This window comes from Anguilla anguilla, chromosome 8, assembly GCF_013347855.1.
Source record: "Anguilla anguilla isolate fAngAng1 chromosome 8, fAngAng1.pri, whole genome shotgun sequence".
Classification (NCBI taxonomy): domain Eukaryota; kingdom Metazoa; phylum Chordata; class Actinopteri; order Anguilliformes; family Anguillidae; genus Anguilla; species Anguilla anguilla.
The window spans coordinates 49,755,373-49,770,481 of record NC_049208.1 but is presented as its reverse complement, the minus strand read 5'-3'; the positions used below and the strand labels follow the sequence as shown (position 1 = coordinate 49,770,481).

At 50.1% G+C, this 15,109-nt stretch overlaps 2 protein-coding genes across 9 annotated transcripts in view; both read right to left on the bottom strand.

Moving 5' to 3' along the window:
• LOC118233705 (CUGBP Elav-like family member 3) overlaps window positions 1–5,923 on the bottom strand; it is a 31,198-nt gene extending 25,275 nt beyond the window's left edge. For 2 of the 4 annotated variants that reach the window (XR_004766550.1, XM_035429583.1), the window contains exons 1-3: window positions 4,961–5,923; window positions 4,318–4,563; window positions 1,041–1,123 (exon numbers count right to left, since the gene is read on the bottom strand). Coding sequence is in view for 3 of the 4 variants with exons in the window: in XM_035429583.1 (XP_035285474.1) it covers window positions 1,041–1,123; window positions 4,318–4,462 (228 nt within the window). In the remaining variant the exon portion in view is untranslated. The remainder of the gene's footprint in view (window positions 1–1,040; window positions 1,124–4,317; window positions 4,564–4,960) is intronic. The other 2 variants (XM_035429581.1, XM_035429582.1) reach the window with 1 other exon arrangement.
• Window positions 5,924–8,879: 2,956 nt separating this feature from the next.
• tars2 (threonyl-tRNA synthetase 2, mitochondrial) overlaps window positions 8,880–15,109 on the bottom strand; it is a 33,132-nt gene continuing 26,902 nt past the window's right edge. For 4 of the 5 annotated variants that reach the window (XM_035429554.1, XM_035429558.1, XM_035429557.1 and 1 more), the window contains exons 9-18: window positions 14,970–15,068; window positions 13,727–13,893; window positions 13,088–13,250; window positions 12,346–12,483; window positions 11,683–11,760; window positions 11,375–11,475; window positions 11,109–11,210; window positions 10,856–10,928; window positions 10,614–10,728; window positions 8,880–10,021 (exon numbers count right to left, since the gene is read on the bottom strand). In XM_035429554.1, coding sequence (XP_035285445.1) covers window positions 9,879–10,021; window positions 10,614–10,728; window positions 10,856–10,928; window positions 11,109–11,210; window positions 11,375–11,475; window positions 11,683–11,760; window positions 12,346–12,483; window positions 13,088–13,250; window positions 13,727–13,893; window positions 14,970–15,068 — 1,179 coding nt within the window. In that variant the 3' untranslated portion in view covers window positions 8,880–9,878. The remainder of the gene's footprint in view (window positions 10,022–10,613; window positions 10,729–10,855; window positions 10,929–11,108; window positions 11,211–11,374; window positions 11,476–11,682; window positions 11,761–12,345; window positions 12,484–13,087; window positions 13,251–13,726; window positions 13,894–14,969; window positions 15,069–15,109) is intronic. The other variant, XM_035429555.1, reaches the window with a different exon arrangement.

The window sequence follows — 15,109 nt, the reverse complement described above, 5'->3', positions numbered from 1 at the left end:
GAATTAATTTATACTTAGTATGACGAGCACATCTCCCGTGTGCTGCACTGGGGATGTGTTGCTTCATGGAAGGGACAAATTTGGGGGGAGGGCGTTGGGAGGGCCGGGGCGAGCGAGGAGAGCGGGAGAGGGGTGAGAGGGGGCAACACCAGGGGGGGTAAGAACAACCGGCTGGCTGATTTTCTCAGAAAGGTCAGGCTAATGTCAGGCTACTAATTGGATTAATGTTTGCATTAACACCACCTCCCCCCTTATTCTCTCTCTCTCTCTCTCTCTCTCTCTCTCTCTGTCTCTCTCTCGTTCACTCCCTCCCTCGATGTTTTTTTTCTTCCAAAAGATGAATAAAGCTCGGCACAAGACCGGCACACGGAGGACGACAGCACAGAACGAGAGAAGAGAAAAGAGAGAAAACGCGAGAGGCTGACAGCAGAAGGAACACGCGATCCCCCGGCTCGTTCGCGTTTCGCTCCTCCATTCGAGAGCGCGGCGAGAATGACTGATGAAAGCGTCCGTCTGCCGTCAGAGCACGAAGCTGAGTCATTCTGTTTAATACAGAACCGCGCGCAGAGCCTGTCGCTGCATAATGAACATTTCAACACAGAAACAATGCAGGCTCGAAACGGAAAAGAATCATTCCAAACGCTCGACACCTTACGTAAAAAAATATATTCAGAATATATGTCAGTTGTATCTCACGTGTACACTATATGCATGCACTGTAGAATCCCTTTCGGGCAATTCGGAAATATATGGCATAACAACACGTACAGCGACATGTATGAAATTAATCAAACCGCTATACTTTTTCAAAATTCAATTAAAATTAATTTATGTTTTATCAAGGGTGCTAAAATGATTTTAGGGAAGCCCGCATTACAACTCTGTGCTCTCGTAGGACTCTCAAAGTAGCTGTTCGGCAGAGGCGACTCCAGCTGTAGGAGCCGCCAGTGCCGGAGCACGTGACTGTCAGGTGTGCGTTTGCGGAGGTGAGCGCGGAGTTAGCGCGCGCCGCGGAGCGGGGGGAAAAGCGAAGGGCTCACCCCTGGAAGCGTCTTCTGCTCGTGCAGGGCACTCTGGGCCTTCAGCGCCGACTCACGCGCGCAGTAGGTCAGGAAGGCGCATCCTGAGAGAGAGAGAGAGGGGGGGGGGAGGGAGAGAGAGAGAGACAGAGAGGGGAGGGGTGAGACTGGAAGAGTCTGCCGGTGGTGCTTAGAAACTGCCTCTAATTATCCTGTACTTGGAGGGTACACGCTCCAGCGTCATCCGGCTAGTGCCTTTCCGAGGGGCATCTTGTCCTTGGCCGAACGCACGTAGGCCGGGGCACCCGGTCGGGCATGTACACGCAGTCAGACAGAGACGCACACGCACACACACACGCACAAATGCACACACAGACGCACACGCACACACACACACGCACAGGTGCACACCCAGACGCACACTGACGCACACACACAGATGCACACACAGGCGCACACACCCACACACAGATGCACACACAGACGCACACACACACACACACACAGATGCACACACACACACACACACAGATGCACACTCAGACGCACACAGATGCACACACGCACACACAGGTGCACACACAGACGCACACGCACACACACACACACACACACACACACATCCCTGCACTCACAGACAGAGTGCTCCGTCCACAGACTGAAAGCACACCTTTTAAAACAGCATCCCGGCCCCACCGGTCCAGAATGGCCTTTCTCTCCGGTAATACAAACATCAGACATACTCAGCCACTGGCACAGTGCCTGTGCTTTTTACGGCTAATGCCCAAGCTCTTTCATAAGACGGACCTCAATTAATATTCCCACTTGTGCAAGCCAACATGCTTACTACAGCATGTCTTCAATGAGGTTTTGTTTTGATTGTGTTGCAGTCAATTTTTTTTTACATCTGCACTGGTCTAAGCTTATTATATGCACCATGCATCACGATAAAAGCATCTAAGTAAGTAACTGTAATGTAAGTGGAATTGTTTTGCACTTTCCATGTGCTTCCCTCTGCTTCCAAATACCCATCAATACATCCTGCAAAAACCCGCTTTGTAAAACACTCAATACAAATGAAAGCAGACATGAGTAAATATCTAAATTATTGCGTATAAATCATAAGATTATCTCACAGTTCGCAGCACGTCTGACCCCGTCGAGACGCGGCAGAGCACATTCCGACATCGCACCGCACAGCAAAGCCCGGCACGGTTCGGCACAGCACAGCACAGGACAGGACAGCACAGCACAGCAAGGCGCAGCGCAGCGCAGCAGACAGCACAGTGTCGCACGGAAAAGGCAGCACACTGGAGCTCATTTAACAGGGACACAGCAGCCGTGGAGTCCAGAATCACGTGGCAGCAGTGATTCTGGATACCTGGGTGTAGGAGGAGGAGCCACCGTTGTTCCTACGCCTGCCACAACCACTAAGACCACAGGCGTATATTAATGTGTGAGGCCTCTCTGTCACGTGTCCCCATCACAGGTATACAGTACACACACACACACACACACACACACCCATGCACACACAAACACAATGCATACACACGTTTACACAAATACACATACACACACACTAATAGGCCTTATCACGCCCAAAGATCCCCGTTCCCAGGCGCCGAACATGATAGATCACACGGCCCCGAAGAAGGGTAAACAATGTTCTCATCTACTTCCCCAAAATGACCCTCAAATTACAGCACAGCGTTAAGGCAAAAATCCCCATTTTCCTACTTTGACAGACGCCGGGGTCTGATTAATGACTCATACGAGACATTCGCACAAGAACGCACAGTGACAGCCAACAACAGCGACGGCATGAGAAGACGCGACCGCTCCGGAGATTGACGCTGCTCTGCGGAGCTCCTGTCCGGTGAAGAATTACAGATTCGAGACAGCTAATTTATTTCTGCTCTTCCTGAAAGGAATCCCCAAAGCCGAGGGACAGAGGCCTGTGCTTCCTCCGTAGCGCAGAAATACATCCCGCTTCAGTCCAATTAGAGAGCACCTGTAGCTCCGTGCACGTAGGCACCAAAACTAGCGCGCTCCCAGTCCCAAACCACCAGGGAGAACACCGCGGCAAGGCCGAGAATTTAACGCCGCGCCAGCGCTCCCGTCTCGTTTCTTTGGGAAACGTCCTTCGGGAGGCGTAAAACACAGTTCGGTGCGAAACGCCGAAAACCGTGTCGTGACACCGGCTCGCTTACAGCACGGCAGGAGGTCAAGGTCTGGGAGACGGCGCTGATTATCTGGTCTCTAACGTACAGGACCTCCCCACCCGGATTCATGACCAACACCAAACTGCTCCCGGGTGACTCATAAAAACATTCCGACTGTCATCCTTCCCAGAGGATAACAGTTTAGCCAGTTTTTTTCTTTCTTTACTTCCCAAGGACAGATAGAGACGTGTGTGCAGATGTACACACACGCACACGCACACACCGAGTACATATGTATACTGTACACGTGTGTTGTGTGAGAGAGAGCGTTCTGTTAATATATTTGTTCCGCTGATAGTATAATATTATACAGTAATGTATTTTATGTTTGTTTATGTACAGGTCTGGCAATACATTCCAAGATAGTCACGCCAATAAAGCATTCTTGAGAGTATTCCAGAGAGAGAGAAAGATGGAGAGAGAGCAAGCGAGAGAGAGAGCCGGAAGAGCCAGGACATCACTAATCCTAAAGCCAAGAGCCATGTTTAGATGCGCGCGACTCACGATCAGCTCTCAGGGCTCCCAGGGCACGCTGGCAGCCCTGCTGCAGTTTCCTTGTTCGTGGCGTTATCTTTTCAACGTAAGCGTCAGTCCCCCTCTTCTCCCCCTCCATTTACATCTCCATGTCTCCTTTTCTCTTTTCTCTCTCTTCCTTTTCATTTGTTTGTTTTGTTATCTGTCTGTTTTCAGACCGTGGCCATTGTTCCACTCTAATTCCGAACAGGTGGTAGCTCCATTGGCCTACATGCCGCTCAGTCTGAGCATACAGCGCAGAACACTGACAGACCTTTTTGAATAATTTTATAACGGAGATCAACAGATATTTCAAGACCTCTCTCTCTCTCCCCAGCCCCGCCTCAGCATATATCAGAGTGAAATAATAATATTTTTTTTGATAAAAAACATACAGAGTGTTATAGTGGCTAAATTATCTGTAAGGCACATCGGCAATAAAGGGGTATCCCGAAAAAGCAAACAGGTTAATCATCCTGCGCAAATCAAACCACAGTTTTGCGTATCTGTTTTCCTATTTCCGTACGCAGTTCACGGTCTAGCGATGTGTGAAGTTTTACCTTTGTGCATGCCGGTGTATTTGTCCTTTATCACCGTCAGCTCATAGATCTTCCCGAACTGCTCGAAGATGGGCTTCAGATCTTTCTCCTCCAGGTTTCGGGGAATTTGCCCGATAAACAGTTTAATCGCGTCGGCCTCCTTCATTGGGACGTTGCGCTGGGGTGCAGTCGGAGCGCCCGTGGACAGACACTAAAACAGTGAACTGGGGAATGAACGGGACTCGGGGGAACTGGAAGAGAGCGGGTCTGGGGATGGAAGAGGAGAGGTGGGTGGTGTGAACGTGGATGGCGCAGGAAACAGTGGAGAAAGTAGTGGCCTAAATTATATCATTTATATATTTTGATTTTTCTGCATGGCTACACTTTCTCAAAAAGTCACAATACGACATAATAGTTATAAAATAAACACATATAACCATAATATACACATATAACCGGCGCTTTTAATGCAATGTAACACAAACAATTAAAATACTTAAATATGCAAAAAATAAACAATAGCTCGTGCGCCACAAGAATGGCAAGAACACGTCCATTATAATAATTAATTTTTAAAAAGCAGCCAATGGCAATACACGCAAAACCATATTTAAAAGCCCATGCGCATGTCGCTTTATTAATAGTAGCTCGAATCGTGTATTACCTTCTGTTTAGGATGTAGTCCTCGGGGAGTCTGTGCAAATTTGAAATATTAATGTGCATCAACAGTAACAGTCTCTACGTTGGGCTCCTTTGTTTAACCCTACCGCGGGTATAGTGGGACTGTATATCAATGTATGGGGGCGCTTCTCTTTGTCCAGTTAGGTTGACGTTATAGTCACATACGTACACATAAGACGTTACCGTTTACACACCCCCGAAACAAATACCAAGAGAAAATAGCTCAGTTTTGAAAATATCCAAATGTTAAGAATACTCCAATATATGGCTTATTTCCTTCTGTTCTTCTTTCACCGGTTTCTGGTCTGTTCCTTTTGTCTTTCCCTTCGTCCCCAAGTGTTATGTTCAATTTGTCCCTCTTCTTGTGCTTTTTGTGTTTTTTGGAATTCTACCAATGGAGATAGCCTAATGCTAGTTATTTTTTTGTGCTTCGCTTCGGTAGAGTTTCAGCCTTGATGTCTTGACAAGCGATTGTACCAAAGCACTGATAAATCCGTGTCGCGCTTTTACGTCCTCCCTCCAGTTAGAATGCGAGCGTGTGACGCTCTTATCTATCTACCGTTCCGTCCTGTATCACTTACAGGTTTGTGCTAGCCAACTTACATATACATAGTCCAACCTTTCCCTTGTCACCGACAATAATGACTAAATTGGATCCCCCAACGGTTTCCACACTTATCAACTATGTTGTCGTGATTATCCAAGCTAGCAAGCTAGTATTGTGTTAGATAATACAGGCTATCGTTTCCGTTCTTCGGTTTGATTATTATGCATTGTACCATTAATAACCGTGCAATAATAAGTCAAGGAATATATGTCGTTACGGTTTAGATGTTTTCTCGAGTGCTGCTTCTCTTTTCCACCCCCTCGCTTTGACGTTGTCGGCCGGTGTCTCCCTCTTTCTACCTCTATCTCTCGCTCCCTCTCCCTTGAGCTCTGACAAACTGCGATGTAGCGGGAGGGACAGTCAACAATTCGTCACCGATTGTTCACCCGAAGATCCCTTTCAATAGGCTACTTGAAAGGATTTTATTTTATGTTTTCTGCTCACTTTCTCTTGTAGATACAATCTTGAAGTACAACAAGCGTGTCTGAGTTGTAGTTATATTAGCCATCTTTAACCATAATTTGAGGAGGTTGGGGATATAGCGGTAAAATGAGAGTAGTAGGCTACTCGTATTGTCTGTATCAGTAGAGTGTGAAGTAGATTATATAATCACCATTGTTTATGTCCTGCTTTTTCAAAAAATAGAGTTTGTGTGTTGTACTGTTACATTCAAACACATTGTAGATTATGGACATTTATTTCTCTTTTCGTTTTATGTACGCAAATCATTGGTTGACGGTACCTGACATCAAGGTCCGCCGATCCGTCTATTGTTCTCTCCGCGAGATCTGACCGTGGTGCTGAAAGCACATTGTTTTTAAAGGCCAGCACAACTTTATTGGAAATAAGGCGCCATACTTAAAATATACACACACACACCGCACGCGCGCGTTTGCACTACAACACAGATGCTACTGAAAACACAGTACTGTAGACTGCAAAAAAAGCATACGCACTCCTACTTCTAAAACTGACTAAGTAGGTTACTTAAAATGGTATCCCTTTACTCAGTGTATAATGTGCACAGACTGTAATTTGTAGTGTATAGCGCACATTTGAGTGTCCACCGGAGCGTGTATGTGCATTAATATTAATTGCGCGTATTTCCAAACGACAGAAAGATGTTCCGAATGGTGGCGTCTGTCCATGGTCCTAAAATCCACTCGAACACGTACGTTCTATTGCCGCCTCGCAGGACTTCGTCATATTTTTTCGCTTTGTTGTTCATCAGCTTGCTGCCTACACTACTCTCATCTTGTTCACTGTAAACATCTACTGAGTGTTAGTGATTTGGCCCGAAAGGTCACCATCTGCCACCCCCTGGATGCTCCCTCTGGCCCTGCTTTACTGATCCCGTAAGCACGTGTATTATTACGCGGCTTCTAGCCAGCTTGGGCACAAAGTAGAGTGACTCAGTGCCCGTGCGAGTCGTGGGGGGCATAAGCGTACAGTCTCGCGCCTTTCGTCTGCGTGACTTCCCGACAGATTAAAGTCCACCTTGTGTATTTTCAGCCGTGCAATTTTAAATCGTCAGCGTTGCCGGGAAACACTGACCTCTGGCGTGTGATCAAAGCGCTTCCAATGGAACTAGAATTGCATGTAAAAACACTTCAGCAATACAGTGTGGTGCTACCATGAAACTATTTATACCATATGTACAGCAGAGATTGACAGAGAAAGGCACTGATTTGCAGATAAGGTATCTTACACTGGCGAATAAAAGGCATTAGCTAAGATTTATTACATTTTATAATCACCAGACATTAATGTCGGTAACCAGCTAGCAAACAGCAGAGAAATCACAACAAATGTTAACTTACAAAAATGTGTTTTATTGTACAACAGATTCAGAATAACAAACACTATTGCAATGTATCATTTTTTTAAAAAACGTTCTTTTATTTACAGATAAAAGATAAATCGTAATGGAGCAGGAAGCAAGAGATTCCAACTCCACATCTGCTCCTCAGGCACCATGGGAAATCTTACACTCCGTCAATATCATGGCTTGTCCAAATATTTGGCTGTAGAACAACGGGGATATTAAGTGGGTTACTCTAAACCCACAGGAAAGACACAAAGCAAATATGTCGACAATAAATATGACTATAAATGAGGGGGAAAAACATTTCCGGAAATCTGAACTGTCTCCACCACTGAGAATTCAGTTATTAGGCTTGAAGTGGAACTGAAAGATGACCGTTTTACTGGATTAAAAAAATTGCAGCAAAAAAATAAAATAAAATGTTGCATCACTATGTTGAACGTCCAACTTCATTTTCTCACAAAGTACAAAACTGGGCAGTGAACTGGCTTACCCCTCATTGTTTTACAATTCTGTGACCGTTCGTGCTTTCCTCCAGAAATCTGTCATACTGCAGTCTTGAAACTAAATACCCTCCATTCGTTGAAGGCCATGACTGTGTGAGCACATGCACATTCACATGCACATATTACGTGTATGCATGTGCATGTGTGTACATGTACATATATGTTTGCAGGGGCACCAACAGGGATTTCAGGCCCCATGAAAAGAGCACATCGAGCTCCACAGCCTCAAATAATCCTATTACTCAAATAATCACTATGTGTGCATGGGAGCAATGTTAGCGGTCTGTGCCCATGTTAAAGCACATGTGTGTGTATGGGAGCGATGTCAGCGGTCTGTGCCCGTGTTAAAGCACATGTGTGTGTATGGGAGCGATGTTAACGGTCTGTGCCCGTGTTAAAGCACATGTGTGTGTATGGGAGCGATGTTAGCGGTCTGTGCCCGTGTTAAAGCACATGTGTGTGTATGGGAGCGATGTCAGCGGTCTGTGCCCATGTTAAAGCACATGTGTGTGTATGGGAGTGATGTTAGCGGTCTGTGCCCGTGTCAAAGCACATGTGTGTGTATGGGAGCGATGTTAGCGGTCTGTGCCCATGTTAAAGCACATGTGTGTGTATGGGAGCGATGTTAGCGGTCTGTGCCCGTGTTAAAGCGCATGTGTGTGTATGGGAGCGATGTCAGCGGTCTGTGCCCATGTTAAAGCACATGTGTGTGTATGGGAGCGATGTTAGCGGTCTGTGCCCGTGTTAAAGCGCATGTGTGTGTATGGGAGCGATGTCAGAGGTCTGTGCCCATGTTAAAGCGCATGTGTGTGTATGGGAGTGATGTTAGCGGTCTGTGCCCGTGTTAAAGCACATGTGTGTGTATGGGAGCGATGTTAGCGGTCTGTGCCCATGTTAAAGCACATGTGTGTGTATGGGAGCGATGTTAGCGGTCTGTGCCCGTGTTAAAGCACATGTGTGTGTATGGGAGAGATGTTAGCGGTCTGTGCCCGTGTTAAAGCACATGTGTGTGTATGGGAGCGATGTTAGCGGTCTGTGCCCGTGTTAAAGCACGTGTGTGTATGGGAGCGATGTTAGCGGTCTGTGCCCGTGTTAAAGCACGTGTGTGTGTATGGGAGCGATGTCAGCGGTCTGTGCCCATGTTAAAGCTCATGTGTGTGTATGGGAGCGATGTTAGCGGTCTGTGCCCGTGTTAAAGCACATGTGTGTGTATGGGAGCGATGTTAGCGGTCTGTGCCCGTGTTAAAGCACATGTGTGTGTATGGGAGCGATGTTAGCGGTCTGTGCCCGTGTTAAAGCACATGTGTGTGTATGGGAGAGATGTTAGCGGTCTGTGCCCGTGTTAAAGCACATGTGTGTGTATGGGAGCGATGTCAGCGGCCTGTGCCCGTGTTAAAGCACATGTGTGTGTATGGGAGCGATGTCAGCGGTCTGTGCCCGTGTTAAAGCACATGTGTGTGTATGGGAGCGATGTTAGCGGTCTGTGCCCGTGTTAAAGCACATGTGTGTGTATGGGAGCGATGTTAGCGGTCTGTGCCCGTGTTAAAGCACATGTGTGTGTATGGGAGCGATGTTAGCGGTCTGTGCCCGTGTTAAAGCACATGTGTGTGTATGGGAGCGATGTTAGCGGTCTGTGCCCGTGTTAAAGCACATGTGTGTGTGTATGGGAGCGATGTTAGCGGTCTGTGCCCGTGTTAAAGCACGTGTGTGTATGGGAGCGATGTTAGCGGTCTGTGCCCGTGTTAAAGCACGTGTGTGTATGGGAGCGATGTTAGCGGTCTGTGCCCGTGTTAAAGCTCATGTGTGTGAATGGGAGCGATGTTAGCGGTCTGTGCCCGTGTTAAAGCACATGTGTGTGTATGGGAGCGATGTTAGCGATGTTAGCGGTCTGTGCCCGTGTTAAAGCTCATGTGTGTGAATGGGAGCGATGTTAGCGGTCTGTGCCCGTGTTAAAGCGCTGCACTCAGAAGTCCTCCTGGTTGCTCCTGCTGTCCCGGAGCTCCGTGAGAGACGACAGCACCTCCCTCAGGTCCCTCCGCCCCAGCTGCTTGCCTCCTCTCGTCCGCACGCTCACTGCCCCGCTCTCCCGCTCCTTCTCCCCCACCACTGAGAGAGAGAGAGAGAGAGAGAGAGAGAGAATGAGAGAGAGAGAGAGAGTCAGAGTCAGGGGGAGAGAGAGAGAAGAGAGTAAGAGAGAGGGGGGAGAGGATAGAGAGAGAGTGAGACAGAGAGAGAGAGAGAGAGAATGAGAGAGAATGAGAGAGAGAGAGAGAGAGAGAGTCAGAGTCAGGGAGAGAGAGAGAAGAGAGTAAGAGAGAGGGGGGAGAGGATAGAGAGAGAGTGAGACAGAGAGAGAGAGAGACAGACGGGGAGAGAGTGTCAGAGAAAGAGGGAGAGAGAGTTAGGGAGAGAGGGGGGTGGGAAAATGAGGTCAGGACACCACTGACAGGGGAAGCAGCAGGCAGTGCAGCTCAGCGGAGGAGAAATGTGACTCTTCCAAGCAGAAGTCTGGGGGCCTCCGCACCTCTGACCAATGCACTTAACCCACTCTGCCTCGGCAAACACCCAGCAGTGTCATACGCTATAAGGCACCGTGGATAAACGCCTCTGCCATGACAAAAACGGAGAGAGAACGATTGCCTCCCCCCTACCCCCACTGACACCCCCACCACTGCTGCCCGACACCATCGCCACTCACCGAGTATGTAGTTGTACTGGGCCAGCTGCGCCGTGCGTATCTTCTTGTTTAAGGTGGCGCCGGTGTCTGCATCCAGGTCCGCCATGAAGCCCGCCTCCCGGAAGCTCTTCGCCACCTTAATTCCGCGGTGGGGGGGTGGGGTTGGGGGGCAGCGCACACACACGGAAAGAAAGACATGGTTTCAGTGGGAAGCGCCTAGTCAAGCGCCGCGCTCACAAACCCGACCGCTGACGCGTGCTGACCTGTTGCGCGTACTCCTCACTGCTGCCCCCTATAGGAATCACCATGACCTGCACCGGAGAGAGCCAGAAAGGCCTGAGCAGAGAGAGGAGAGACAGTGGGAGAGAAATAAAGAACAGAAATTGACACTGAAGCTTGTGTAACAGCAATTTAATAAATACGATGACACACGCACTTCCAGATGTGTCAAACTCAAAGAGATTCAGTCACTCACTCACTCGCACACGCGCACTAGCGCACGCTAACAAACCGCACCATTTCCCAGCGAAGTTCTCGGCCAGTATGGCGATCATGCGCTCCAGCGACCCCAGGACGGCTCTGTGGACCATGACCGGCCTGTACATCTCTCCGTCCGCCCTGCGAGAGAGGACCGCACACGCGCTCAACCGCGGAGCGAGAGAACGCCGCCGACCGCGACCGAACCGCGGTGTCGACCGCAACTGAACCGCGGTGTCGACCGCGACCGAACCGCGGTGTCGACCGCAGCGACTGCCCACGGTTGCCCCCCGCCGCTCTCTCACCCCACGTATTGCAGGTCGAATCGGATCGGCAGCTGGAAGTCCAGCTGTATGGTGGCGCACTGGTGCTGCCGGCCAATGGCGTCGCGGATCTGGATGTCGATCTGGGGGAGGCACGGAGGCACAGGGACAGAAGCGGGCTCAGAAAGGGGGGTTCGGGGGGGATGAGCCGCCAGCACACCCGTACCTGCCCCAGCACCCATCCTCCCAAACCTCACGTATTCCAGATCAAAGTTCCACACGCGTAAGCACACATTTATGGGGATTTGAAGAACCAACAAGGCCCACCCCCACCCCTCTCTGGCCCTTACCTTGGGCCCGTAAAAGGCTCCATCCCCTGGGTTCACTTCCCATGGTTCCCCAAACTGCTTCAGGCTCCGCTCCAGCTGCTGCTCGAAAGAGAAGGGGGGGGGGGGGGGGGGGGGGGGCGAGAGAGGGAGGGGTGAAAGGTCATCACCACTCACCCCCTGTGTCTGGGCACCGTTCTACACCTCCCTAGCTTTCTTTCAGACTGGGCTACAGTAGAGCCTTTATGATAAGTGCCATTGATCAATGGCCTTGGTCCCCATCTGCTGGAAAAACAGTGTTACTACAGATTTCCCCTTACCCCCTCTAGTGGAGAAATAACTTTACTGCAGGAGCCATTCAATAAGTTTGCCAGTCAGAACACTACTAGGACACAACGCAAGTGTCTAGGCCTGCTAGCACCAAACATTCAATCAGTCAGATTATTGACCATAGAGTTTCTTGTTAATGCACGCCTCACTACATTTTTACACGTACTCTAGTCAGAGAGAGTTACCTCCGACAATGCATGCAGCTAACATTACCTGTGTTTGCTGAGGATTCCAGGGCGTGGTCATGGCAACACGCCTGTGTGTATTTACAGTCGGAAGAACACTGTGCAATAACTACAGTATAAAGAGCAGCGGTGTGCCCTGTGTGGGGGGGGGGGGGCGGTTTGGGGGACGGACCTCCTCAGCGCTGTCCCACAGGGACGGCTCCCCCAGGCAGGGGGTGGGGCGCGTGGACAGCAGGCAGCGGAAGGAGAAGCCGAACACCGTGTACACGCTGCGCACAAACTCCAGACAGGAAGTCATCTCCTCCTCCAGCTGAGAGAGAGAGAGAGAGGGGGAGAGAGAGGGAGGGGGAGGGGGAGAGAGAGGGGGAGAGAGAGAGAGAGAGAGAGAGAGAGGGAGAGGGAGAGGGAGAGGGAGAGGGGGAGAGAGAGAGAGTGAGAGGGGTGGAGAGAACTTCATCACATAATACTACAGTTCACAACACAACACACACACACAGTGCATACATATAATGTGTATACATATATGTATATAACCACATTAATCTGTTATTACTGTTTGTCAAATGCAAATGCTAATTTTGTTTGTCAGATGCAAATGCTAATTTTGTCATGTCAATAAAGCACTTTGAATTTGAGAAAAAAGAGAGAGAGAGTGTTTGTGAGTGTGAGAGAGAGAGAGACAGATAGGCAGAGAGAGATGAAAAGGAGAAGAAAAACCAGTGAACAGGAAGTAGGAAACAGACACAGAGGACACTATTACACATGAGTGTGTGTGAGCTGCAGCAGAGCTCAGTCCCCTCATTCTGCACACGGTCTATAACTCCTCCCTGCTGCATGACCTGAACCTAACGCAGAAATCACCTGACGGGGGCTCAGGGTGCGGAGGTGCAGCCGGGGGGGGGGGGGGTCCGTACCTGCTCCGGGGTGCAGAAGATGTGGGCGTCGTCCTGGCAGAAGCGGCGGACGCGGGTCAGGCCCGTGAGCGCCCCCGACAGCTCGTTGCGGTGCAGCGCCCCGAAATCGGCCCAGCGCAGCGGCAGCTCCCGCCAGGAGCGAACCCGCTGCTCGTACATCACGCTGGAGCGGGGGCGGAAAGGGTCCGGAATCAGCCCCGAACGAGCCCCGAACGAGCCCCGAACGAGCCCACAATGAGCCCACAATGAGCCCACAATGAGCTCACAATGAGCTCACAATGAGCTCACAATGAGCTCACAATGAGCCCACAATGAGCCCACAATGAGCTCACAATGAGCCCACAATGAGCTCACAATGAGCCCACAATGAGCCCGGAACGAGCCCACAAGGAGCCCACAAGGAGCCCACAAGGAGCCCACAATGAGCTCACAATGAGCCCGGAACGAGCCCACAAGGAGCCCACAAGGAGCCCACAAGGAGCCCACAATGAGCTCACAATGAGCTCACAATGAGCCCACAAGGAGCCCACAATGAGCCCAGGACTGACATTGATGCTGCTATTCAATAGTCATTTACAAAGGGCAATCAAAATAGCCAATAAAAGCAGACAAATGTAAAGGCCCCTCCCCCTTGCATACCAGTGGGCGGGGCAGTTCATGGGCTTGAGGGCGTATGTGTGGGGGTGGCACTGCACCAGGAACATGTTATCACTGTAGTGCTCCCAGTGGCCAGAACGCTCCCACAATGCAGTGCTAAAGAGGGTCGGGGTCATGACCTCGCTGAAGCCCCGCCTCCTGTATTCACTCTGAAACATGAGAGGAGAGAGAAGGAGAAAAGGGGAGGGACGGGGACACAAAAAAAATGAGGGTAAAAAGGAGATTAAAGCCAAATTATACATCAAAATTACATTTCAGACAACACACCTTATTTAAACATTTAAATTTCAGAAATTACAGCTAGGTAAGAGAAACAAAAATAGGCGCCAATATCCGAATTGGTGTGGAACTCTGTTTTCGGTGTTGTTTTACTGAAACTAAACCCATCAATGCACGTGCTGCATACAAGCACCCATGTTGCAATATCAAATATTGAGTGTGTTGTAAATGTGAAGTCAGCGTGTTGTAGATGTGCGGTCAGCGTGTTGCAGATGTGCGGTCAGCGTGTTGTAGATGTGCGGTCAGCGTGTGCGGTCGCGGTACCTTGATGAAGTCGTTCAGCGTGTTGTAGATGTGCGGTCAGCGTGTTGTAGATGTGCGGTCAGCGCGTGCGGTCAGCGCGTGCGGTCGCGGTACCTTGATGAAGTCGGTCAGCGTGTTGTAGATGTGCGGTCAGTGTGTGCGGTCGGCGTACCTTGATGAAGTCGGTCAGCGTGTTGTAGATGTGCGGTCAGCGTGTTGTAGATGTGCGGTCAGTGTGTGCGGTCGCGGTACCTTGATGAAGTCGGTCAGCGTGTTGTAGATGTGCGGTCAGTGTGTGCGGTCAGTGTGTGCAGTCGCGGTACCTTGATGAAGTCGGTCAGCGTGTTGTAGATGTGCGGTCAGTGTGTGCGGTCAGCGCGTGCGGTCGCGGTACCTTGATGAAGTCGGTCAGCGTGTTGTAGATGTGCGGTCAGTGTGTGCGGTCAGCGCGTGCGGTCACGGTACCTTGATGAAGTCGGTCAGCGTGTTGTAGATGTGCGGTCAGTGTGTGCGGTCAGCGTGTTGTAGATGTGCGGTCAGTGTGTGCGGTCAGCGTGTGCGGTCAGCGTGTGCGGTCGCGGTACCTTGATGAAGTCGGTCAGCGTGTTGTAGATGTGCGGTCAGTGTGTGCGGTCAGCGTGTTGTAGATGTGCGGTCAGTGTGTGCGGTCAGCGTGTGCGGTCAGCGTGTGCGGTCGCGGTACCTTGATGAAGTCGGTCAGCGTGTTGTAGATGTGCGCTCCTTTGGGCAGGAAGAAGCAGCTCCCGGGGCTGACGTCGTTGAAGAAGAACAGCTCCTGGTGCTGAAGCAGAGCCGGGAGCACAGGTCAGTGGAGCTAGCTAC